Source organism: Carassius auratus, unplaced genomic scaffold (genome assembly GCF_003368295.1).
Source record: "Carassius auratus strain Wakin unplaced genomic scaffold, ASM336829v1 scaf_tig00214183_4049273_7079891, whole genome shotgun sequence".
Classification (NCBI taxonomy): Eukaryota; Metazoa; Chordata; class Actinopteri; order Cypriniformes; family Cyprinidae; genus Carassius; species Carassius auratus.
The window spans coordinates 1,638,782-1,663,883 of NW_020527547.1; the positions used below are offsets into that span (position 1 = coordinate 1,638,782).

A 25,102-nucleotide genomic window follows, 5' to 3' on the forward strand; every position below is an offset into this window, starting at 1 on the left:
ACTCATGTTTCAGCGAGTTTTCATTGCTCCGGAAACACACACAGCCCTGCAGAGAAGACCTCCCACAAAGACTACACAACCAGACCCAACAAACAAACTGCACCACAGCGTCAACACAGTACCTAAGCAACACCGGGGACACGCTGGCTGTCATTTCAATACCTTTAAACTACTTGTTGACTTCCCTACTAATCCCCAAGATACTCAACATGCAAAAAAAAATGATTATGTAAAAATAAAAAAAGATAATAAGTTAAAGGCGCTTTAATGATCAGAAGCATACTTTATAACAGAAAAAATATGTCTGAAAATATTCAGTGTATAGCATAAATAAATAGAAATTTCTTAGGACTGAAAAGTGAAATAACAAACATTTCACGAGACATTTGTGACCCTGGTCTTGAGTCGCTAGGGTATATTTGTAGCAGTAGCCAAAAATACATTCTATGGGTCAAGATAATCATTTTTTTATGCCAAAAATCATTAGGATATTAAGTAAAGATCATATTCCATGAAGATATTTTGTACATTTCCTTTTTGACAAGTAAAATGCACTCCTAAAAACTAACTTTAAAGGTGATTTTCTCAGTATTTAGATTTTTTTGCACCCTCAGATTTCAGATGTTCAAATAGTTATATGTCGACCAAATATTGCCCTATCCCAACAAACAATGCATCAAAGGAAAGCTTATTTATTCAGCTTTCAGATGATGTATAAATCTCAATTTTGAAAAATTGATACTTTTTTGTCCAAACTTTAAGAGGTTTTGTGGTCCAGGGTCACATTTAATGATTCACAACCTCTTATCCAGGAGTGCATACACACATTTTGAAGTGTAAACCCAGAAAAGCAAAATTATATCTGAAGAAGTGACAGAAAGAAAGAGAAAAACAGAATCTGCATAAACAGTCAACAGTACGAAATAATATAAAGAGTAAAAAACTACTCTTCTCCCACCTAGTGGTGCTTTATTGCAACCTTCACAAGCTCATTTGAGCTAAATAACTACTGCCACACAGAGGCTGACTTGTGAATTGATGAGATGAAATGACGTGATAATTTAAGAAACAAAAATGTGCAAGATGGTTTGTAGTTAAATTTAATTAAATGAATAAAATATGGAATTGATCAAGCCATTATTTGATTGCCATTACCTCTTTTATTCAGCCTTGTCTTTCTTCTCTTGTCCATCTTTCTCACTGTTTGTCATGCATTTATTCCAGTACATCAGCACCCCACTGCAACAGCAATCCACCACATACACCTGAGTTAAGTGAGAAAGGCCTGTGTCCTACAATAAGAGCGAGAGAGAGAGAGAGAGAGAGAGAGAGAGAGAGATTATGCATGGAAAGAGGAATGTAAAATTAAATTAAATATGTGAATTTTGGTGGTCTTTTTTTTTTATTACGTAGATACAAAACTTTTTTGAATGTTTTAACTAATGACCTGTCATAACATGTCTTACTTTGTAAATTCTAACAAATCTGTCTCTAGTTGGACAGCAAAGAAAGCCTCACCAATAATGAGGCTTCTCAAGAGGGGCTTCTCTGGGTCACTGCAACAGAAGTCTTAAGATGTTTTCACCACTTCCCCATTTTTCTTAGAAGTGTTTTAATTAAGGTAAACGACTTTAAGTCAACGCATTTTCTGTTTACACAAATTAGACGTTTTTGGCATCAGTATGCCTGGCCACAAGGACCAATAGCATCTGTGGGAGCAGTGATACAATTGTGGAAAATGTGTTCCTTCAGGGGGCGCTCGAGGCTCATTCAGCCTATAGCACTCGTCAACGATATTTGTTAAAAAAAAAAATACATATTTATAAAAATACAAATTAATTATATTTTTAAAAACAGTTGGTCTCAAATTTATTTTATACATTCTGTAAAAAAAAAAAAAATACACAACTGGCCCACATGAGGTCATGTTAGCCTACGATGGCTCCTTTACATACGTTTTTTCACAATGCTATAATTACAGCTATATAAGCAAAAGTTTCTATGTATTCCCCTAACACTCATATTTCAGTATGTTTTAATTTATCAAAAGCACACTGTCTTTTGTATTTCACATGTGCACATTTGACTTGTGTTGTCTATCATATAAACTTTATAATGTTGTAAGGGACAAGATTTACAAATACAACATTCATTTTCGGGTGTATACACCAGATATAACCACCAGACACCTAGCAATAGAATATGAAAATCATTCAAGTCCATTTCCAACAACCTTTGCTCTGTAGTTCAACCTGTGCTTGAAATACAGCACTACAATGCTGGACCATATTTCACAACCATGGGGAATCTTAAAGTTATGATAGTTACATCCACCTTATATATTGAAAAATAGGTTATGTTTTCAAAAGAGGCTTTTAGACAATTCTAAGAACTAACAAGCTATTCATGCTTTGCACAGACCCATGATACACTTGACTACAACATGAACACAAGACTATTTTGCTCAACTAGAAAGAAGGCTTTTAGAATTGTTTTTACTTTCTATTAAAGGATAATTTTGAGGGCAAATGGAGGATGTCATTATCATGCTAATCTGATTTTTGTGAATAGTGTTTGTGACCCTAATGGAAGCATTTCATTTGACAAACACATGTTTTTTGTCCAAGGCTTGGCTGATAGGGAGTGTCAGTTGGAATGTTTTAGTATGCTGGGATAAGGGGCTAAAAGCAGACAGGAAAAGCCTTTAAAGGAGTCATGTTCTTGCAGTGTTTCCATTAACCATGACTGCACCTCTTCTCAAACATAAACTCCGGTGAACATCAAGAGCTAACTCATACTGTGTCACAAACATAACCTGTCTACTATCAGTCATTGCAAATTTGTTTAACTCCTTTAATGGAAATCTTAATAAATAAATTATTAGCAACTGTCACTGAATAATTCCTCTTTTATACTGACAAAAGAAATAGCAAATCGTTTTTTAGATAACACTATTTGCTTTGCCGTGTCACCTTCATGGTGTTTTTCTCTCACTACAGAGACAGTCCAAAGTCCCATGGTGCATTTGCTTTATAGCACCCTGTGCAAACATAATTTAGTGAAGTAAATACAACACATCCCACACACACACACACCTCTTCAAAACTGTACTGTTTACGAGTGTTATGGCAACCAGAGTGACAGATCCCTGTGAAAATTAATTAAATGAAATGCATAGAAATATTTGTAGATAGGGGTTATAAGCTGCAGTTTTTAATTTGTGATGACTGTTCTTTTAAAAGTCTTGATTTGTTTAATAAAATAGCCTGTGTGAATAACAGAGATTTCTGGGTTAAAAGGTTTATATGTACAAACAGTTAAAAAAGGTTAACAGTGTACATCACAAACACCTAAGAAACATGTATAAACAAATATAATTTTATATTGTTTGGTTTAGATATAGATTGTCTGAACAGGGTGTGGTTAGAGGAACTGGGTTCTATGGGCTGGTTTTATTTTCACTCAGTCATAAATGACTAGCAGTGCTTATAAAAACCTCTGCACTCAGGCAGGGTGTGTGTGGGGGACTCAGAGACGATAACCAAACTTGTCTAGTTATTTTTATCTTGCAGCTTTTTATATTAAATAGTGTAGAATTTACAGTTGTTCTCTGACTTCAGGATTAATACCCATATTGCAGCATGTGTACGGGAAAATGTGCATTTTGCGTTGGGACAAGTCTGTACCCATTTGCAGTCATCTCCATAATATGTAATATTATACTGTTTTTTCCTGGCTGGGATGTAAAGTACGCACAGAATGGACAAATTACTGAGGAGGTCAAATTCATGGGAGGACTGATTGGAGGGGGGATTCTGGTAAGTCTGATTTTTTTTCATTGCAATGTTGAACTATACGAAAATTCTAATTTTATTTATGCATCATAGTGAATAGCCTATATGATAATATATACTGTAGAAAAATTATTCTAGGTTTAGTTTAGGCTTGTCAGTCACAGGGTGACTACAAATAAGCTGCCTTTGTAAGAATATGTCAAGTCTTAATTTGATTTGGCAATCTACAAAAATATTTTAATTGTAATTTTTTTTGCCTTGTTTTATAAGAAACCATGATATTAAAAACAGTTCTGATGTTTCGTGGGTAACACCTATCTTTTTGAATCAAAGAGTGATTATCCAATAAGGTTTTATAATAATGTCACGCCAAATGGGAATCAAAGTGAATCCAATATGAACAGAGTTACCTTGAAACATAAATGAACATTTATTGTGTGTTAGAGTCAATCCAAATGACAAAGTGCTGAAAATCTAAAAGAATTCTGCTCTCTCTCCTCCAGGTGCTGATTCCAGCGTTTCACATTCACCTGACTGGAAAGCAGGGTTGTTGTGCTAATCGCTGTGGGGTGAGTTTGCTCCAATCCTGACATCAACAGACACTTTATTTGTGGTCTGAAATTTTATAAATATCCTTAAGAAATTCAGTTATTAGTTTTTTGTTTTTTTTTAAAGCCCAGGAAAAGAGATGCATTTGTCACTCTTAAAGAGCTTGAAACATACAAGTAAATCTGTTCAGGGAAAAAATAAAATAAAAAAAGTGTTCATATTCTGACTTTAGAAATGGAAGAGTAAGTGCACAGATTTTACTGAAAAATAAAATAAATAAATAGAAATGTATGTACATGCTCAAAAGTTAATAAATGAATACTAAATCTGTTTGTTTTTTTTGCGGGTGGGATGAATTAATGCACATTCACATTTAGTCTAGAACTACATCAATATTCACACAGTGCACACAACACCTCTGTACTTCTGATTTCTTCCAATATGGGGACAGGAGACTTGTCAGTCAATAAATAAAAAATACTTTTTTTTTTTATATTTTCTTGTAAATTTAAAAGTAATGCATTACTCTACTAGTTACTTGAAAAAAGGAATTACATAACTCGCGTTACTTCCAACACTGTTGGGCCGTGTGTGTGCTATGAGCAGTCTCAGAGTGGCCTGGCCCAGCCATTTCAGTCCCACGTTACCAAAATGTGTTTCTAGATCTGTTGTGATATCAATATTGTGTTGACAAATATTTTGTAACGATGCTGCATAAGGAAGAATTTTTGTTAAGTTGGATAACTGAATCTTCTCTTAACACACTAAGACAAATAAATGTATTTAGAATGTAACCGAGTACATGTGTTGTGAAGAACATATATGTCATGTCCCTGTTAGCGTGAAGCACAGACTTGTTTGAAAATACACAGCCGTTCATCTTTTTTGACTCATGAGTCTGACAAGTGGCTTGAAAAATGTGCAACCTATCAAGGAATCACTGGCTGACAAACACTGAACGGTGAACATTTTTCGGCCATGTTGTTGAGTGATTGGGAAATTGTTCTTAAGATGTCTTCTGCATGAACATGTGGAAAATTTAGACACATTAATTCTGAAAAATTGCATGATTGAATTAATTTCTTGCAAATTTGCATTTACATTTTTTTCAATTAAATCATTCTAATAAAGGATTTTCTATTTCAGATGTTCCTGTCCATTTTATTTGCAGCAGTGGGTGTAGTCGGCGCCCTTTATAGTTTCATAGTGGCGCTGATGGGTCTAATCAATGGGCCATACTGTAAATCTAACCTTATTTGGGGGACTCCCTTCAAAAACCTGTAAGAGACACACCTCAGTACTTTAGAGCATGTAATGGCAATTCTTAGTGTTTAAATATGTTTAAATGTGTTTTGTCTCTCAGAACTGAGAGTTACCTTAAGGACCGTAACACTTGGGAAACTTGCACAGAGCCAAACAATGTGGTGGAGTTTAATGTGGGTCTGTTCTCAACACTGCTGGTGACCAGTGCCCTGCAGCTCATCCTCTGTGCCACACAGATGATCAACGGCCTCTTCGGTTGCCTCTGTGGAACTTGCAAAGAGAAAGGGGTGAGACACTAACGTTAGTTGAGGAATAAGGAGAGTGGTGAATGAGGAATACAAGGAAAGCTCTAATACATCAGTGTTAAATATATATATTTTGAAAAACAGTCCAAAACATGTTTAAAAACAATCTATTAGCCGTGATTTAGCCATAACATTACATCAATTTTACTGAAAAATTAATAGTGAGGCCTTCTGACGTCACACTATACACAAATGAGACTCAGAAAGTGTCTTACGTGTTGTTTCAACACAACAAAAATATGCTAGTTAAGCATTCGATGAGCAAACTTTAAGCCTTGCCACCAGACGACAGTGAATATTGAAGAAATATCAGACTTATGAATATTGAGATTGTCCAATCAGAATTAAAACTGCAGTCCGTGACCATTGTCTCTCCATGGGTTAATAAACAGAACTGCGTGCTTTTCGCGGAAGAACATTGTAAGCCGGAGCTATTTTTGATTCTCTCTGCTTATGTCCATGACGAATCACGCAAGTACCGGGCTACTCCGCAGCGGTTCCACCAGAAACAGTCTAAAATAGTCCGAGTATAAACGCTTACTATATGTGTACCGTAGTGATTCAGGATAAAAAATAAAAATAAATAAAAACACGGTTTGGAAAATGGATTCATTGTGTACACGTTAATTATATAAATTGTATACATTTTGAACACAAAAAAGTCATGGACTGCAGCTTTAAGTATTACAGAGAGATGCCTTTTTAGTATTTTTGCAGCAATGTTTTTACTTTGTTATTCATTTTAATTTCCGTCAATGGCAGAACTCTCATCTGTAATTGAATTCAATAATAGGAGTATTTATTTGAATTTTCACACTTAAACAGAAATATTATTATAGGACAATTGTCTCCTACCGTCTCCATAACATGGCTAGCTTACATTTTGTTTTTGTCATTTTTTTTATTAAGTGTAGGCCTACTGGCAGTAGGTTATATACACCTCAGTAATGAAAAAAAGAGGAAAGAGTAAGAGCAATAGTAGAAATTCTAGGAATTGTCTTTAAAACTGATGAAAGTATTGTTATTTTGTAGCCGCTGTAACCACCTGACTGCTCCGGGTGCCAGAGTTTACATCCCTCTGATCTACCATCCAGCATCCTTAACCAGCGCCCTCTTGTGGAAGATGCTATCTGAACATTTTAATTAAGGTTTATTTGTACTTTCTTTGTGTACGTTTAATCTTCTTGTCTCTTACTGATGTTTATAAGTTACGTTTTGGATTAATACAGTTTTTTTTTTTGTAATGGCTTAAAGTGTGAATAATATTTTAAAGGAAAATGCCTTTAATTAATAGCATAACACTTGTTTTGTATCTGTTTTTTATAGCTTTGAAATTAAATAAAAATACTAAAATATAAATAAAATCCAAACTGTTAGACAGTGTGGTTTATATGTGTTTTGTTGGACTTTAATTCACATTTAATATCACACAATTTAACTCTACACAGAAATCTATGATTTATTATCAAGTTAATTCAAATCACTTTAACAACACTAAAATAAATCATATGCATAGTTAAAAAAATACATTCCTGGTTTTACAGAGTCTTTTTTTTTTATGAATAATTTAATAACATAAAATCCAAACAACAGAATACAAAACTTGCAGTTATATTGATCGAACAAATTTGGTGTATATCTAAAACTAGGTTTAGATAGACAGTTGGCAGTCGGGTCATTCAGGTTTAATCGCAAATGTTCCTTTTGTCTATAAGTGTTCAAGAAAACAGCATTCAAAACGTAATTGCATAGTTATAGTTCATTCCACATTGTTCACTGAAAATATATAGTTCATGGTTACAAATGTAAATTGTAGGCATGAGGGAGTGATGGGACTAGTGTTCATAACAACAATTACGAACAAATGAATTAACAATAGTATATTTGTACACCAACCTATATCAATAAATCCTTTAAGTACCATTGTTCACTGATAGTTAATAATACCTAATGCATTAACTAAAACTGTAAAGTGTTAAAGTGTATAAATAAAACTTAGCATTATTATATAAATGTGCGTTAGTGTGTGCAAACCATGGCATGTTGAATGAAATACTATAGACTGGCCATGGTGAATTCTAAGTAGTTCATTTAAAAATGATTTAAAAAAAACAACTAGAGAAAATAACGCTTGATGTTTAGGGGTTAGCTGTCAAATTGTGCCATCATGATTTTGCGGCTGGCTTCATAACCTAAGAACAGAGCACCGTTGGCCGGAAATGTGCGGATCATTGTGGGAGTCAGACCAGAATATAGAGCCCTCACACCTGAAAATGAGAGAAAAACAGAGCCAAATGTTGGTTTCATGTAACATATTTAAAATGTTCACATTTAAAAAGCTGTGATTTTATACATAGTACTGTTTAGTAGAGAAAAACAGATCCTTCACATATACCTTCTGTTCTGAAGATATGCATGAAAGTCTTGAAGAAGCCTGACTGCTTGCCTGTCATAGACATGACCTGTATCCTGGATTTAACACAGTCCATAGGGTAAACCACAAGCCAGAGACAAGCTCCCCCCAAACCTCCACTGAACACAGTAGAGGCTACACCTACAAAAGACAGACAACACAGACTCATCAGAGCTGACATTAATCAACCTGGACATCACATATCTGAGATTATACAGCAAGCACTTTACAAACATAAGCAAATAAAAATGCAAACAGGAGACTGGAGTGCTACTAGAAAAATACTAACACAAATACAGAATCTACACGACCATTCAAGTTTTTGAAAACATTCTGAAAAATGTTGCCTCTTATGCTGAGCAAGGCTGCATTTATAAGATCAATATGTGAGTAAGAGGTAATACAATGAAATATTATTACAGCTGTTAAATATTCTATGTTTTATATTTTTCTATATTTTAAAATATCATTTATACATGGAAAAGCTGATGAAAACTTTGATGAATAGGAAGTTCAAAAGTAGACCATTTATTGGAAATACATTTGTTGTAACAATATAAAGGCTCTTACTGTCAAATCTGATCAATTTAATGCGTTGTTAGAGAATAAAAGAGCTAAATTAGTATGAAATAAAATTTTCTGATGACCCAAACTTTTGATGGGTAAAATCTTAACTTTTAACCAGAAAGAAGGAACTTTTACAGCCTACAAGAGGTATGTGTCTTTCTCATTATACTATCTCTGTCACTATCAGCGTAAACAGAATGACCAGCTATATTTAAAACAAAGAGTTAATTGATTACTGACTGATTTTAATGTTTAAACTTAATGACTGACTCAGGTACGCCATTTCAATAAAAACACACCAAAAAATACTAGAACAATCAATAAAGGAGAAACAAAGCAGGCTGTTATCATTTAGTCATTTTAAAGTGTTAGAACCATAACTGTTTGCATACCTATGTCATCCTTGCCACAGTGCATGTACTCAGCAAAGAGAGAGCGACAGAGCTCATAAGCTCCAAAGAAACAGAAATATCCAGGCACCTCACGGGCAATTGTAGTGGTTAAACCCTGGAAGAACCCTGCTGGACCATCATTATGCATAATGGACTTTATCACTGACCAAACTGTGCTGAAAAACACAGACATAACTTAAGAAGAAAGGAGACAAATAATATCATGAGTAATCCTGCTCTTAAAAGTAAATCAAAAAAAGTACACAGTGTCCACAGAAAAGATGGCTCAATCTTTACTTCTGACTGTGGGTGATCTTGCCAGAAGTGGTCATCTCATGCATAGCCTGCAATCGGCACTTCACCAGCTCAGTGGGACACAAGACCAGAGAGGAGAAAACTGAGGCCACGGAGCCTGCGCACGCTTTCTGCACGTCACTGAACAGAAATAAACAATCACACACATGCAAAATAAGCCTAAAAAGAAGCAAAAATTTATGAAATGCATATACATTACTGTGCCAAAAGTTTCTGGTAAGATTTTTTTTTTTTTTTTATTAATACAAGGATACAAATTAATACAGATCAAATCAACAAAGATGCATTAAAGCTACCAAAAGTGAAAAGATTGAAAAAATAATTCATCAAAGAACCGTGAAAAATGTACTGGAGTTTCCACAAATATATTACGCTACACAACATTTTCCAACACTGATCATAGAAATGTTTCTTGAACACCAAATCAGCATATTCAAATGATTTCTGAAGGATGATGTGACACTGAAGACTGGAGTAATGGTTTCTGGAAATTCAGCTTTGCCCTCACAGGGATAAATTACACTTTAAAATATATTAAATAGAATTTTAAATTGTAATATTTCACATGATTTCTGGTTTTACTGTAAATCAATCAAATAAAGCATTCTCTGTGATCCGATAAGAGACTCAAAACTCTTAAAAATAAAAATAAAAAAAGTTTTCCCCCAAACAGCGTTGTGTACCACCATGCATTTGTTTTGGAGCCTCCAGTAAATACTAGATACTATTCCAACAGCAGAGCATGGTGGTAGCAAGTCCAAGGTCATGGCTTTGATTTCCAGGGAATGCATGAACGCATTAGGATAAAGCCACCTGCCAAAATGCATAAATGTACTATTCATAATACAAACTGAACTTGCCTGAGCACAGCCCCTTTCTCCTGACCAGAGACGAAGCGGACCACCTCTTGGCAAAAGCCATAGCACATGAAGAGCACTGAGTTCTCTGCAATGTTGGCCATGAGGGCCGGTGTGGTACCTTGATACAACCCTCGAAGGCCCACCTGTCTGTATGTAGACACAAAGCAGTGCACAAAGCCTCTGTATAAACTGGGGAACGTCTGCATTTTCACCTTAGCCGTGTCCAAAGGTTGACCACTAAATACACAAGCTGTGCCCCCTAAAGAGGAAAGAGAAGCATGAGAACAGAAAGAGAGATTACCTCTTGTTAATAAATCAAATGGAACGTAGGAGTGTAGTAATGTGGAATAATTCCCTTTCAATCATCATTATACACATACATTTGTCTGTGTTGCTCTTTCTTTTGTTACATACTTTAATTGGCTTGTATTTTGGTATAATAACTTAGATATGGTTTGAAATAACAATAAAATAAAGTTCCAATAAAGTTTTGTTTTAAGGGTTATGAAGCAACGATCCACAATCAGTATAACACACTACAAACGTCCTCACCTATTTATCATTATGATCTAAACCAGACAGAACAGGTCAGTGTGAGTGTGTGTGTGTGTGTGTGTATGTGTGTGTGTGTGTGAAGGGACTGCTGAAACAATGGTTCCAGACTGTGAAACCACAGGGGTAAGCAAAAACACTGCTCAAAGGTCAGATAAGAACTGACAAAAGAAAGGATTTAATACAGATGGTGCGAACTAAAGTGTGTCCCACTCTATCATCTTTGGGGCCAGGATAATGTTCCCCCAGAATGGCCCTGATGTTAGGTGAAGTTACCTATAGCCCCAGCAGAGAGGTCTATTATTGCCTGAACCACAGGATGTGGTGCCATGGTCAAATATGCCAAGCGCTCCAACAAAATCCTAAATCAAAGATCTGTGCAAAAGATGAAACAGAGAAAAGAAAATCAGTATGGTTAAAACCTTTAGTTTACCACTGTTAGATATATATATATATATATATATATATATATATATATATATATATATATATATATATATATATATTTTTTTTTTTTTTTAGAAAGTAAACCCAAAACAAACAAAAAAATGCTTACTAAAAAACAGACGGTCCTTAAAACTCAGAATTTGAAGTATTGCAGTATAACTATAACGTTTGAAGTATAATACATTGCACATAACTGTGTCAAGTAACACAAGCAGACAGAATGGAGCTGAATTTCAGGTTTCATGTAGTAACAAAGTTCGCCGACTAGAGAAAGTCAAAAGCTACAATAATTACAGTAAATGTGGCTTTGAAAAACTCACACAAAGCCAAGCTCTTCAACCACAGCGATTATTTTCCATAGAAACTCCTTTCTGGCTGTTTCTTTTGCCCTTATGTGGTTGTCTTTTATGTCATGCAAAATAAAGTAGCACCAAAATCTTCTGTTTATCGACAGACGTGCTCTGGCATCACCTGAACTGAACACTATGAACAGCGAGAACATCTAAAAAGAAAGTGTGCCAATGTAGATTTCTCAATAAGCGTCCATCAAGCATGCCTACCTTTTCCCAGGAAAGGGCTTACAGCGAAAATGTGTACGTAAGCGACATTGTTTTGTTCATGCTGGATCCTTACTGAACTGCTAGATTTGCGAACAGATGAACCATGACCTCTCGAAAAAGGATCCGTATGTAAGGAGGGATGTGGCAATGTCTGATTCGGAAACGAATCGTTCAAATGAGTCGGATCTTTTCAATTAATCGCTTGAATAAATCCTAAACGATTCGGTGAGAAAATAACCTGAATCAGTCCGATCCGTTCTCGATGAACCGTGGATGTAACTAATGCTGAAATCGGAACTGCATACTAGTGCTACCCCACTTTTTCTTTGTGCTTAGAACAGGTTTTATTTGGTTTTACTAATATCCCTTCAAATATAACCAAAGAACATTACATTATAATTTAATTTAATTTTTTGATAAATTTCATATTCCACAAGTGTAAGTACAGTAAAACCAATCCCTTGTTTTTGGTTCTTGAAAAGGAAATTCGAATTTATGTTAAGACGATTTTTTTATTCACATAATAAGAAAGTATTTAAGACAGTTTCCATCTGTAGATCCTTTAATATATTATGTAATGTTTAGGCCACCCCTTGGCTATATGTGTATTGTGAATGCATATTTTTCTCTATATTCTGTTTGTGTTTTATGTTTTCATGTGTATTATTGTAGATGTAACTGTACTTTGACTGTGTTTATTGAAGTTTAATAAAAATAAAATAAAAACTAGTCTTTCCATGGCAAACATAGTAACAGTAGTATGCTAGTAATTATAAGGTTACGAATTCAGATTCGTTTTGATTTGACAACTGAGCTAAAGTATATGAATTTGACTGATGGTGCAAAATAAAAGCTGGTTTTAATAAACGCTCACATCCAATTACAGTGAACAGCCTTAAAACAATAAAAAGGCATTATGGAAACGTTGTAAAGCATAATGTCATGATGTCAAGGACCACAGGATGATCTACTTACGTCGTGTAGTATAATATTCAATCAATCATTTTTTTTAAAGAACGAACGAAATTGCTCTAAAGAACCGAGTAAAAGATTCGGATTCCCGTCACTAGCAGGGATCCTGGACCAGTTTATGAACGGTTCCCATTTCCTGTTGCAAACCGATTTAATTATCCTTTAGCAGTGTATGTGATTCAGGCAGATTAAAACGAATAAAATCGCTGAATGTTTAAAAGCTCGTAAAAAAAGTGACGAATGAGACGTAAGTTATCTTTAGTCAATGCAGAAATGCAACCGGAACTGTTATACTTCTCATACGCCAGCCGGACAGTTGATTGTGCTGCGCAGGGAAACGTGCATGGACGACATTGAGGTCCTCTGAGAGGGGCAATCATGTACAGAAGATTGTTAATAAATATTAATCAGGTTCGAAATGGATTCATTCATACGCAAAATACGCGATTACCTTTACCTTCCACAAAATGTAAAGAGAAGGAGAATTTTGCCTCTGTTACCTGGTAAGTTATCTGATGCTGACAGAGTGACAGCTCTAATGAGATTGAATTTTGTTAATGTGTCAATTAAAATTCTCAGTCTGGAATTTAAGTATCTCAAATGGCAGAATAAAGTACCACTTGATCAACCTGCAGATTTTTCTATTTGCGTGTTGATTATTATGTGTTAGAAATGTATATTAAATATCTAAGTAAATATACCTTCCAGCCCGTATATTAATTATTGCTTTATAATTTGATTATAAATTATCCAAAAGTTTTTTTATTATTATTATTATGCGGACTGATTTTATCTGATTTCTTTATTTAAGGGCCCCATGTACAGCAAGGCCATTAGGAACCAGTAGCATCTCTTTTAGTGAAAATAAAGAGAGCTCCACATCCCTGTCAAAAGACAAAGGAAAGACGCCAGAAGAAAATGAGGTGAATGCAGAGGTTAACACTGATGGGCAGAGGAACACAGAAATGAATGAGGGCACTGAAATTTCAAATGCAACATTGACATCACAGTTAGAGACTGAACCAGTGGTTAAACCTGAGGACAGCAAACAGGTTGAAAAGACAAAAAGTGGGAAGGAGAGTCTTTTGGAGCTACTTGGGGCAATGAAGGTGGAGGTCACAACCGTACGTAAAATAAGGCCCTCAAAGACTCAAAGAATGAGTGAGAGGTCCGACCAAGAGCCCATGGAAAGCACACACAGCATGTTCCAGCGTGCCACAGCTGAGGGTTCACAACAGCAGTGAGTTATTCTTGCATACAAGCATAATTCCTTGACAAATTGGTAATGCTGACACTGAAATGCCTATGATAACAGAAATTCCAAATGTTTTTAATGCATAGCACTGCATCCACTCTGAAGAGAAAGTAGCAACCTTTTTGTGTATTTTCTGTACTTTAGTGGGACCTTGAATCCAGCACTGGCTGCTGCAGCCTCTGCCGCCGCATCCACCCTGCCGAACAGACATCAGGCAGAGTCAGAGCTCCTCAAGCAGCTGAGGAAACATGAAGCCATACCTGACGCCCAGAGGAGAGCAGACATAGGGTAGGGCTCATTTCAGATGTTGTGTGTATTAAAGTTGGCATGCAACTGAAATCTATTTCCTAAAATGCTTCTTATTAAACTCATTGCAAACGATACATCTATGTGTAAGTTACATAAAAAAAAATTAACTTGAGCTTGGTATTTTTTTTTTATCAGAATGACAAAGTTAGATTTTCCATTGAAACGGCAGACTTCTGTTGATGTGTGCTGGACTTCTCCATTCATTTAGTCTGCTTAAACCCTGCCTCTTTTATAACAGTCTACTACGACTTAAATTAATATCTGCCACCTTTCAGTCATCAACTGATGGATAAAACCAAGTCCGTTACCTGCTTTTCTTTCTCTTTTGATTGTCTGTTTCATTCTGATGTACAGTAGATCATGATAAGGAAGGAATAACCTGTTGCTACTAACATAAAAATGCATGTTGTGAAAGGGATGTTTTATTAGTGAATAAAAATATGGACCTTCCTGTGTAAATGTGGAAATAAAGTGTAACATTAGTACATGTGTTAAAAGAATTATTTGGTATCATCTAAAAACTTTCAGACACATAATTGCTGATATGAAAGTTGGAAAGAGGCCGAATGGCAGATCAAACGTCAGACCAACCAGTCAGATTCGTTTTGATGATGATGGAAAGGGATATACTCAAGACCGAGGCATTACCAGTGAACTTGATGGAGTCCGTAGAAGGTAAAACAAAAAACATCCCTGAGAAGTCCTTTTTAAATACGATACATTTTTTCGCTAACCTTGTGTCACTAACCTTTAATTTTTTTAAAGGAAGAGTCCTTTCACTAGTAAGAGGTTGAACCTCTTTGCTGCAGGAGCTGAGCAAGATGTATTGTCAGATTTGGGTAAAGGATAAGTTCAGTTTTATGGCATTAACAGTTTGCAGCTGACACTTTTAAATATGTCCGTGTGAAACAGTGTATTTACTTCGCCTGTCCTGTTTTCAGGCCCTACTCTTTGGGACATTGATCTAGCTAATCAAATTGTCCAGGCAACAAATCAGATGCCTCGGAATGGCTTTGAGGAGATGATCCAGTGGACCAAAGGGGGCAAACTTTGGCAATATCCAATCAACAATGAGGCTGGTGAGTTCCACTGTAAAAATAGGTTGCAAACATCTTTCTGTTTTTAATTCTGTACCTTATCCTAATCATGAAACTTTGTCAGGCCTGGAGGAGGAGGCGAGTGTGCCCTTCCACGAGCATGTGTTCCTGGAGAAGCACCTTGATGAATCATTCCCCCAGCAGGGCCCAGTCAGGCACTTCATGGAGCTTGTAATAACAGGCCTCACAAAGAATCACCATCTCACGGTTCAAGAGAAAAGGGAACATATTGACTGGTTCAGAGACTACTTCAAACAGAAAGAAGATGTCTTAAAAGAGGCTGAGGCATAACTTAATTAAGGAGCGGACAAAGATAGATGACTTCAACTGTACGTCATGCCCTAGAACCAGCTAGTTAAGATCCTAGCTACAGTGATAATTAGCAAAGCTTGGTTAAGCAACTGGAAGCAATAAATGCATCCATAGCCAAATTAGAAGACTGAATCATTGTCGTTGCATCTTAATGGTCAGCTGTGTTATAAAACCTCCTGAAAATTGTCTGATTGTGTGTCTGATTGTCTGACTTTTTCAATGGTTAATCATGAGTTTACTTGTGCAGCATTTTTCACAATGCATGTTCTAAAGCAGCATAAAGAATTGTAACTCCAACTTGAAATTATTATAAATATATCTAGCTTTATAAAGTGCTGTATATTACAGCAAATCTCAGCTGTTTGTGTGTTTCATTGCCCTGTTGCTAACTTTAAACAGCAAGGCATTAATGTATTATAAACATTAATATTATATGTGAAGGTGCTTTGAAACTATGTGTATTATAAAAAGCATTTTACAAGTGAAAATTGACTTATTGGGGTTCCCACTCTTTTGAACACCAGATTTCAGAATTTTAGAATATCAAGATCTTGAAAAGACTTGTATGTAGTGAAGGCCTCAACAACAATTAATGTGCAATTATAATTTGTTAAGATGTTCAGGTCAACAGAATGCTATAGATCATCCATGCACCTCCACCTCTAATAAAACACACCTGAACCAAATAAATAAGATCTTTAGAAAAACATCTGGTTTACTATGGGCCTGTTGGAGCAGGGTTGGACCTGAACTCAGCAAGAACTTAGTTCTCAAGGAACATGAATGGCCACCTCTGTATAATAGTGGTTCTCAACTCTGGCCCCTCGAGGTCCACTTTCCTGCAGAGATTTGGTCCAACCCTAATCAAACACTCCTGAACATGCTAATCAAGGTTTTCAGGATGGCTAGAGATTGTCTAATTATTGGGAGATGTACTTACCATTGGAAAAAGATTAATGGCTAACTTGGATCACGTCAGGTACCTCAGCCAATCATACAATGACCTCTGGTCTCCTGCCCTGTGTGTATCAGTGTTTGGATTTTTTTGGCTTAAGCTTACAGGCTTGCCTTCCAGTGGTATTAGCTATAAAGTTACAGCCATGTGAGATTGATTAAGGTCTATTTCAGACTGAGATACCGGAAAAACATAGGTTGGAAAAAATTCAACAGTAAACTGCTACGATTTCACACAACAGAAGACACCTGACAAATACAGTTTTATTCAAAGTGTCTGATTACAAAGAATGTACTTTTTTTATGAGCAACAAACAAAACTTTTCAGGGAAGTCATTTATCAACACATGGAGCTCAACTAATTAGGCTGGTTTGATCAAATGAAAGCTACTCATTATACAGCATTTGACAGGGACCACTTCACATGATATGAGTCTTTTAACAGTCACTTTCAAAAAGCATCTATTCAGACACTGATGTATAAACAAATTTGAAAGAACATTGAAAAAAAATCTAACCAGAGCTAAAAATCATAAGTCAAAAATGAGGTTTTGTGCTGGTTAAAGGTATATACAAAAATGTAATGCTAATCTGTGCTTTTGAAAATCCAAAGAGATAAATGCACAGAATTCAAGACTTTATCCCTAAAGCACATCAAAGGAAAAAAAAAAATGCTATAGAAGAAAAATAATACTTCAGTGATCTTTGCATTTATTTGTACTTTTTACAGAGATTAGTTCAAACTGTTGTACAGCAGGAGATGGGGGTAAGGGAGCTCCATAAAGAGGCTCTACAGTGGATGACTTGCCTCAGTATATGCGATCTACAAAAAAAAAAATATATATATGAAATGGATAATATAACAATTAAACTACTGAATATCCAACAGCAATGAACAAAAAAAAATTGGACTCACAATTTTGGGTTACCACCGGCGATAACTAGTGGCTTGACGCTGATGGGGCACTTTATGTCGCAACGTCTGCAAGTTCTTGTACTTTGACATGATACTTTGACTCTTTTTGAAGACAGGCTTCTGATTGAAGGGTGGTCTTGGAATTAAAGTACCCTAAGATGACAGAAAATATTATGGACATAAATGAACATGTTAAATATAAAGTATTCAGAACAGGTAAGTTGATATATTTGGAGTAAAGTTGAACTGCTGCATCAGTCATATAGCGCTCCGGACCGCACGCCTCATAATGATACAGAAGCACCACCACAGAAACAAGAATGAGATGCATTCTAACATAGTTGTGGCATTAAACTCAGTTAGTGAGGGCTCGTTTAAAATATTGCACATATATAGGCTGTCAGATTACTTATTAAAGTGCAATGAAATGTGGACAGAGACTTTGTAACACCCAAAACTATGTATTGTGCATGCATCACATTATAGTGTGGTGTAGCCCTTCTCTAGAAGACTGATCAGTCTTTAAGAGAAGGACTACGTGAGAATCACTATGCATAAGTTTGCTGTGCCTGGAAATGCTCTCTTAACTCTTTCTTGGCGTTAAGACTTTGTCTTTACTTTATTTGTAATGCAGTTAAGAGAGCATTTCCGTGTACTAGCCATTAAATGTGTGGGACACCAACTCCTCGTTTTCTATCTCTTTCATTTCATGGATTTAACGAGTAATCAGAGTCAAAGCATTACAACTCTTTCAGGGGCTAGGCTCTAAACCTCTTTTGCACGTGCGCTGTGTGTGTGTGTGTGAGAGAGAGAAATGCGGTGCTGAAGTGAAATAGCTGGGCAGCCGATTATAATAGACCGCCTAATAAAAATAATAAGTTATTATTATTATTTAATACATTAATAGGAGAATGAGCATAATATCGTCTTGACTATTGACAGAGAAATCTGCTTATGTCGATATCTCTGACTATCATCGATACTATCGTCTATCGACACAACCCTAATACCAACAAGCATCACTTACCATCAATGGTTTCCTTATAACTCCATCAGGGGCTGATCCCCTCTTCACTCCAGCAGTTGGCCGGAAATTAGGCCTCTATGTACAGAAGAACATATGTTTCACTACAAATCACTATAACAAAAATGTCTAACGCGTGTAAAAGCATAATATAAAATCACAAAAACAAGACAAGCTTTTACTTTTAAAGCACCCTCAATGAGTAAAAGACTTGGACATTTTAAGACTTTACCTGAAATGACTCCGGCTTCCTTTGGGTTTTTTCTGGACTTCCAGAAGACCTATAAAATTGTAAAGTATTGCATTCAGCCAAATTGTTAAGATTTAGCAGGAAGATTTAGGATTTAGCAGACCAAGAATACAGTTCCTCACTTACCGTCTTTCTTTCGGTTCCTGCGAAGAGCTAGTAGGACTTTGAAGCTTGGTGAAGCGTTCATTCAATGTTAAATTCCCATGAGCTTCTGATTCCTCTGTAAGATTGAGAAATTAAAAAAAAAAAAACATGAAAACATATAAACATGAAATCAAGCATATTACTACAGTGAATTATTTGCAAATCATTCAGACTTTTACCAGATTTGCTCTTGGGTGCCTTATTTCTCCAGGGTGCATTATTTTTAGGGCTAGTACTGGGTTTGTGCCCCGCCTCCCAATGGGAAACAACAACAAGATCACGTGAAAGTCGTCTGTCTATTGGTGAAGAGCTGAAAAGAAAGTCAACAAGGCATCTGAACAAGTGATCCACATCATCTGGGCTCTTAAGGAATAAATTCTAAACATGAAAAAGCAGAAGGCATGCACAAATGTTTTCAGAGTGAAATGAACTTGTGCGTTGTGAACTGAGCAGAGAAATGTTGCACTTCAAACTAAATTACTCAAACATTCAGTCCTCAAGAACCCAACTGTACTGTTGCAAATGCAGAAGGACCAATGATGGATAACTACATGGGTACTTACAGCAGAGCAAGCCCATCATCTCCATGCTTCAGTATGAATTGGCAGATAAATTTTCCCTGATTCACCTTGGCCTTTAGCAGCCTTCCTTTCACTAATGTGAATAACCAATATTGGCAGACTGAATGAGCGGACTGAAGAACGCTGTGCAGGAATCATGTAACGCTCCGAAAAAAGTGAACAGCACATCCTTTCTATCCAGACTTGACATGCCAGACACATTCTTCTCAACATATCCTCTCACGCTGGATTAGATGCGTTTGGAGACTGCAAATGCTTCTAGCTGGAACACGGATTTCATGGTATAAACTCTGGTCTGCAGCTCTGGATTCTGCTGTGGCACTGAGGTTTCGCTTAGAGGATCTTCCAAATACAGGATAGATTTCTCGAAATATTGTTGGCCAGTTCTCCTATTACAATCCAGAACCTTCAAACTGCATGGTTTGTGGGAAGACATTCAACATCTTTTCATAAATAGATCCATCTTCACTTAAAGGGTAGGCATTTGGAACTAAAATTGCTCAGAGAGTTCTTCAGTTGCAGAACTTCTATTGAGGGTGACTATAAATTAATGGTTGACAGATTGGCAAAACATGTTTCACAAGGCACAACTGGATCAGGCCTTATCTTCAGCACAGCTCCAACTTCCTGCCATTTCAGTCAATGGGTTGGTTGTAAAATAACATGATCCCTGCTTGCAATGCCCAGGACAAAAGGCATTTAAGAGCCTAAATCTTTCATAAAAACCACCCATGTGATGTCAAAGGCCTGTAGTTACAAAGAAGAGATGTGACAAATGAGAATGTCCATTTTGTTCCCATCCCTTTGATCTGTCGTAGAAGAAAGTGCATGCAAGTCTTCTTTCTCACAGTAGTTCTCACAAGATGAGGCCTCTTGTTGAGTGCAGTTTTGAGGCATTCCTGAGGTAACTGGACATGGAATTCAATTCTTTTAACCACAGTCATCTGGCAAGATTTGCTCACCATCTGATATTCTTCTATTAAGGAATGTTATATGGCGACTCATTCAAGAGAACTCCCTTCTTGCAAACAAATCTGTTTTCCACTGAAAAAGCAGTACAGCCCCAGAGTTGATGTTTCTTCATCCAGTCAATCATTTAAGTTCTTCAAAGGGAAAAATATCAAATTATAGTATCTTAATGTCATAAATGTTGAAATGGAATCTGGCTGTGAAGAAATCTTGTCCATTTTCTATGAAATCCATTCACATTTCCATTTTCTGAGACATCCTATCCTATGTCCTTAAGATGTAGCCACGACAGATTGGATTTTGCTCATGGTTAATGCAGTTAGTTGCATAATGAGGCAGAGTGTCCTTCTGCAAACACTTAAAATTAAGGTAAAAAAAAAAGTTTTCCCTCCCTGGAAGACATTTTAAACCACTTCTGGCTCAAAGTCAATCTGGATGCATCATTGTGGAAAAAAGTGGCATTTGACTTTTGGAACAAATAGGATTGTGAAACTTTTGCAAGACCACTTGCTCAGACTTATCTCTTATCATATTCTCTTGACAGAGGTATTTTGGACAATGACAGGATTAACATCATACTGTTGTCAATAATGAGGAGGAAAACAGGCATGATTTTCTTTTTTCTCTCCTCATCCATCTCATTTGACAAGGTGACACCCCTTTGATGAAAGTTGTGCCATTGAAAAACAGGAAGCTTGACCTTCTAAACATCACGCGCCCATTGCCACAGTGTGAGGGGTGATACCATACCTGTGTGCGCTCACAGAGCGACGGGATTCCACCTTTGATTCGGAGTCCCTCTCAGGCTCTGTAGTCTTGGAGTCTGTGTCTGGGGATGACTCTCTGGATGATGACATCTTTTTAAGTGATAACTTGCGTGGCGGGACTCCTGGGGAATCTTTGTCTTTCTGAGGCTTGGGCTTCTGGACTCTGTCTGAGATTCTTGGCCTTGGTGGAGGCACTTTGAACCGGGCCACTGACTCTGCTCTAAACTTCCGTGCCTTTAGCAGTCGACTCTTATCTTGAAGGGACAATCCACGACCTCGGAAGCCCCTGAGAGGAGCAGGTCTCACAGAAAATTCCCTGTGGAAGCGCTTTGGTGGCCCATGCTCCAAACCACTTAATGGCGGTGGCCGTCTGAAATCTTGACTGTTCCTCTTCATTGGCCGTCCAAAGGGCCTTTCCTGAGGTCGCAAAAGTGGATATGGTCTGAATGATGAGCCAAATGGGGGTGGGCCTGGCCTTCGTGCCGGTGATCTGTAAGGGGGCCGAGTATGTAGATTTCCCCTTCCTCTCTGAGCCCATTCCATGCCGAGGCGCCGGGACTCCCTTCCAACTTCTCCATGCGGTGCACGCTGATCTCTCTCTGCAGACCACCTACATATCCATTACAAACAATACAAACATGTTGGTTATAATGCCAGTTTTGTGCTGCTTGAGAAAGCTCGTGGAAGCTCTTAACTTCTATGAATTTAGATCCAGCCCCAGGCTGCTGAATGCCTTATCACTTCTGTGCCAGTATAACTTTAAGGGGAAAAAGCCTCAAATGGTTTTAAATTTTTTCCTTATAGGCTTTATCATTAGATCCTGTGGTACTTTACACTGACAGAATGCTGAAGGAAGCTGGGATTTACCCTCATCACCCTGCAGTGTACTGGACTTTTGCATTCTAATACATAACTGTATATTTACTTTACCCAGCCTGCACAGCTTTATTCCTGTACCTCTCTGGATATGAACTCCTTCCATGAAACTCTCTGGGTTTTCTATGGGGTGGGCTGGAGAGCCTCGAATCCCCACCGGGGGGGTGAGGGTAACGTCCTGGGCCATTCCAGTGGTGCCCGCCAAGTGTTGGTCGGCCAAAGGGCCTCTCCCGAGGTGTTGGGCACCAGCTCCTGTCATGCTCCTGAGGGCTTGGGCGTCGCTGCGGACCCCTGAAGGAACTATGTGGCGAAGGGACCCGCCTATCTGATGGAGGGCCATGGAAATGGCGAGATGGAGATGTGTGGCTAAGGTGGTTATTGTGGAAAAGTGGTGCTCTGGGGCTAGGCGGTCCATGTATAGGACCATGTAGGGACTGCCTGTGCTGGACTGGGGGAGGGCGGCTTGTGCGGGGTGGAGAAGGCCTCCTGCGGCCACGCTGTGAATCCTGTGAGCTGGAATATGGATGGAAGTTATCCTGGTTCCGCATCCACTGTCCATGTGGTCTCTCTCTGCGTTCACCCATGAGCGAGGGCCTCTTGGGGTATGGCTGGGGTCCACTGCTGTTGTTATCTCTCCAACTTGGTGGGGCTTTTCCAGGAGGTCCTCTGAAACCTCTCTGGCTTCTTGAAGGGGGGCCAAATCGCCCTTCATGATTCATACTGCTGTAGCCGTCCGAGAAAGGCCTGTATAAAAAACCAATGTCAATTTTGAACCACTGTTATATTGATCATTATGTACATACGATACATCAGAATTAAATATTATATCTACAGCATTGTATTACCTGTGTTTGGAACGAGGAGATCCAGAGTGTTGTCTCACCATTTTTCAGCTTTTAAAACTATCTTTAAGTGAAAAAAAAAAATTATAATAAAAATTAAATATTACTCTTCCATGTCAATTACAGTAATGACAGAACAGGACTGACATAAAAACAGCAAAAATAAAGAGATACATTCTGAAAGTGAAAGTAAGATTAGCAGTGCAATGCCAATAGGTTTCAGTATTATTCGGTGCATAACAAATCTAGAAAATACAAAAAAAAAAGGAAGCCAAGTCATCCTTTTCAGCATGTGTAATACATGCCAATGTTAAATAATGATCTAAAAATACATGCTACACTCTGTACCAGAGCCATTTTGAACGCGTTTTGTTAAAATAATCATTTTAAACGCAAAATATAATTTTAAAAAACCTTTTAGCAAATACATGTAAAGCTTGTGTCTTTCTAAACTGATCAACCCGTTTATGTCGATATTATCACACACCACACAACAAGAAATCGATATAAATCCACTGAATGCATTTTAGTCCGATGATACTTTGCCCCCATCAGTCGTGTAATAATCAAAGGAGAATATAAAATTTAATGTTTTAATTGTTTAACATAACATGCTAAAATAAAGCATCGTGCTTTATTTAATTAATTAGAAATTAAGTGAATTAAAACGAGGTCGACGACACCACATTCCTGGCCTAACGTTACATGAACGCGTGTCTCGGGGCCGACAAGGCCCGAGTTTCATATTCAGGGTAATTCGAAACAAACGTAACCACACGTTTCGTTGGCAATACTAACGGTACATTTGTAATATACAACAAAAGAAAAAAATTCAAATTTAAGTTGAATACAAAAAAACAAAGTAAACGGCGTCTTCCGCTTTCAACGTCAACGCGAAACTACGACGAAGAGAAAAGAATATCAGCTAACGTTACAGTTTAAATAACATCATGCAACAGTATTGGTTAGCGCATTTTCACATTTTAAATGTCTAACGTAGATTTTTGTTTTTACATACCCAAGGTTGTCCGACACGAAAACAGATACCCAAATCTAGTTCATCAGCAAACGCTTAGCCGTGATAGCTAACAAACGTCTCCCTTTAAAAGACGCTCCACATCCGATCGAAGATTAATCGTGTATGCTTTTAAATTAACAAAAATACGTCGCTTTCGTAGTTACATCGAAGTCGTTCCGTCGAAAAAAACGAGTTGACTGTTCAGACGAGCCGAGCAGCTGCGCCGTGACGTCAGCAGAGGGGGGCGCGTTCACGACGGGACAGAAACTGACTGGATTAATCCTTGACTGAGCCCATGTTGTTGCTTTCCTTCGTTAGTGTTTTTTTTAATCATTTTGTAAACCTAATATGTCTTATATTCATTCATTATCATGAAAATTTGTGGTTTCGCGGGTAAAATGATAAAACTAACTTATTAGAGTTGAAACAGTAAAGACATGGAGATCATGAGGCATGAGACAGTTGTCTCAGTGTTATGATCACTCATTGTTCAAGCCTGAAACCTCTTGTGTTTGTCAATGACATATAAGAGAGAGCCATTTGCCAAGTGAGTTTAATTCAAGTTTTGTGAAGAGATCAGTTATACCATGAATAAAATGAATAATTATGCAAGGAACTAAACAAGTGGTGTATAGCTGTGAAATACTATGTTGTCATCATATCCAGTGATCTTCTGCAACTGTTCGTTCTGGACAAAAATATCTCAATGTTGTTTTTATGTTTATTAATGTTTGTTCATACAGTGCAGGGATTCCCAAATGATTTTGTCAGCCAATGCACTTAAAATAAAATATTTACT

At 37.1% G+C, this 25,102-nt stretch overlaps 4 protein-coding genes across 5 annotated transcripts; 2 read left to right on the forward strand and 2 right to left on the reverse strand.

Moving 5' to 3' along the window:
• The first annotated feature begins 3,483 nt into the window (after positions 1-3,483).
• On the forward strand, positions 3,484-7,273 carry LOC113091295 (transmembrane 4 L6 family member 4-like). The gene is made up of 5 exons (XM_026256718.1): positions 3,484-3,818; positions 4,298-4,363; positions 5,490-5,623; positions 5,707-5,893; positions 6,944-7,273. Exons 1-5 carry the CDS (start codon positions 3,642-3,644, stop codon positions 6,950-6,952), a joined length of 573 nt encoding a protein of 190 aa, XP_026112503.1. The 5' UTR covers positions 3,484-3,641; the 3' UTR covers positions 6,953-7,273.
• Positions 7,274-7,459: 186 nt separating this feature from the next.
• Positions 7,460-12,183, reverse strand: LOC113091290 (mitochondrial ornithine transporter 1-like). 2 transcript variants are annotated; one of them, XM_026256713.1, is made up of 7 exons: positions 12,018-12,183; positions 11,287-11,385; positions 10,459-10,717; positions 9,581-9,718; positions 9,284-9,459; positions 8,307-8,465; positions 7,460-8,178 (listed from the first exon to the last, which is right to left on the reverse strand). In XM_026256713.1, the coding sequence occupies exons 2-7, from the start codon at positions 11,339-11,341 to the stop codon at positions 8,057-8,059; spliced, it is 909 nt and encodes a 302-aa protein (XP_026112498.1). In that variant the 5' UTR covers positions 11,342-11,385; positions 12,018-12,183; the 3' UTR covers positions 7,460-8,056. The 2 variants fall into 2 exon arrangements, with proteins under 2 accessions (XP_026112498.1, XP_026112499.1); XM_026256714.1 differs by lacking the exon at positions 12,018-12,183 and adding an exon at positions 11,778-11,973.
• A 1,115-nt stretch (positions 12,184-13,298) lies between these two features.
• On the forward strand, positions 13,299-16,319 carry LOC113091284 (28S ribosomal protein S31, mitochondrial-like). Its single transcript, XM_026256698.1, has 7 exons — positions 13,299-13,492; positions 13,801-14,229; positions 14,389-14,532; positions 15,082-15,228; positions 15,319-15,392; positions 15,495-15,632; positions 15,715-16,319. The coding sequence occupies exons 1-7, from the start codon at positions 13,368-13,370 to the stop codon at positions 15,939-15,941; spliced, it is 1,284 nt and encodes a 427-aa protein (XP_026112483.1). The 5' UTR covers positions 13,299-13,367; the 3' UTR covers positions 15,942-16,319.
• Positions 16,320-17,162: 843 nt separating this feature from the next.
• Positions 17,163-24,543, reverse strand: LOC113091282 (serine/arginine repetitive matrix protein 1-like). Its single transcript, XM_026256696.1, has 10 exons — positions 24,304-24,543; positions 23,289-23,349; positions 22,525-23,187; positions 21,551-22,177; positions 19,430-19,560; positions 19,233-19,326; positions 19,089-19,137; positions 18,860-18,934; positions 17,833-17,985; positions 17,163-17,739 (listed from the first exon to the last, which is right to left on the reverse strand). The coding sequence occupies exons 2-9, from the start codon at positions 23,327-23,329 to the stop codon at positions 17,842-17,844; spliced, it is 1,824 nt and encodes a 607-aa protein (XP_026112481.1). The 5' UTR covers positions 23,330-23,349; positions 24,304-24,543; the 3' UTR covers positions 17,163-17,739; positions 17,833-17,841.
• Positions 24,544-25,102: the final 559 nt, after the last annotated feature.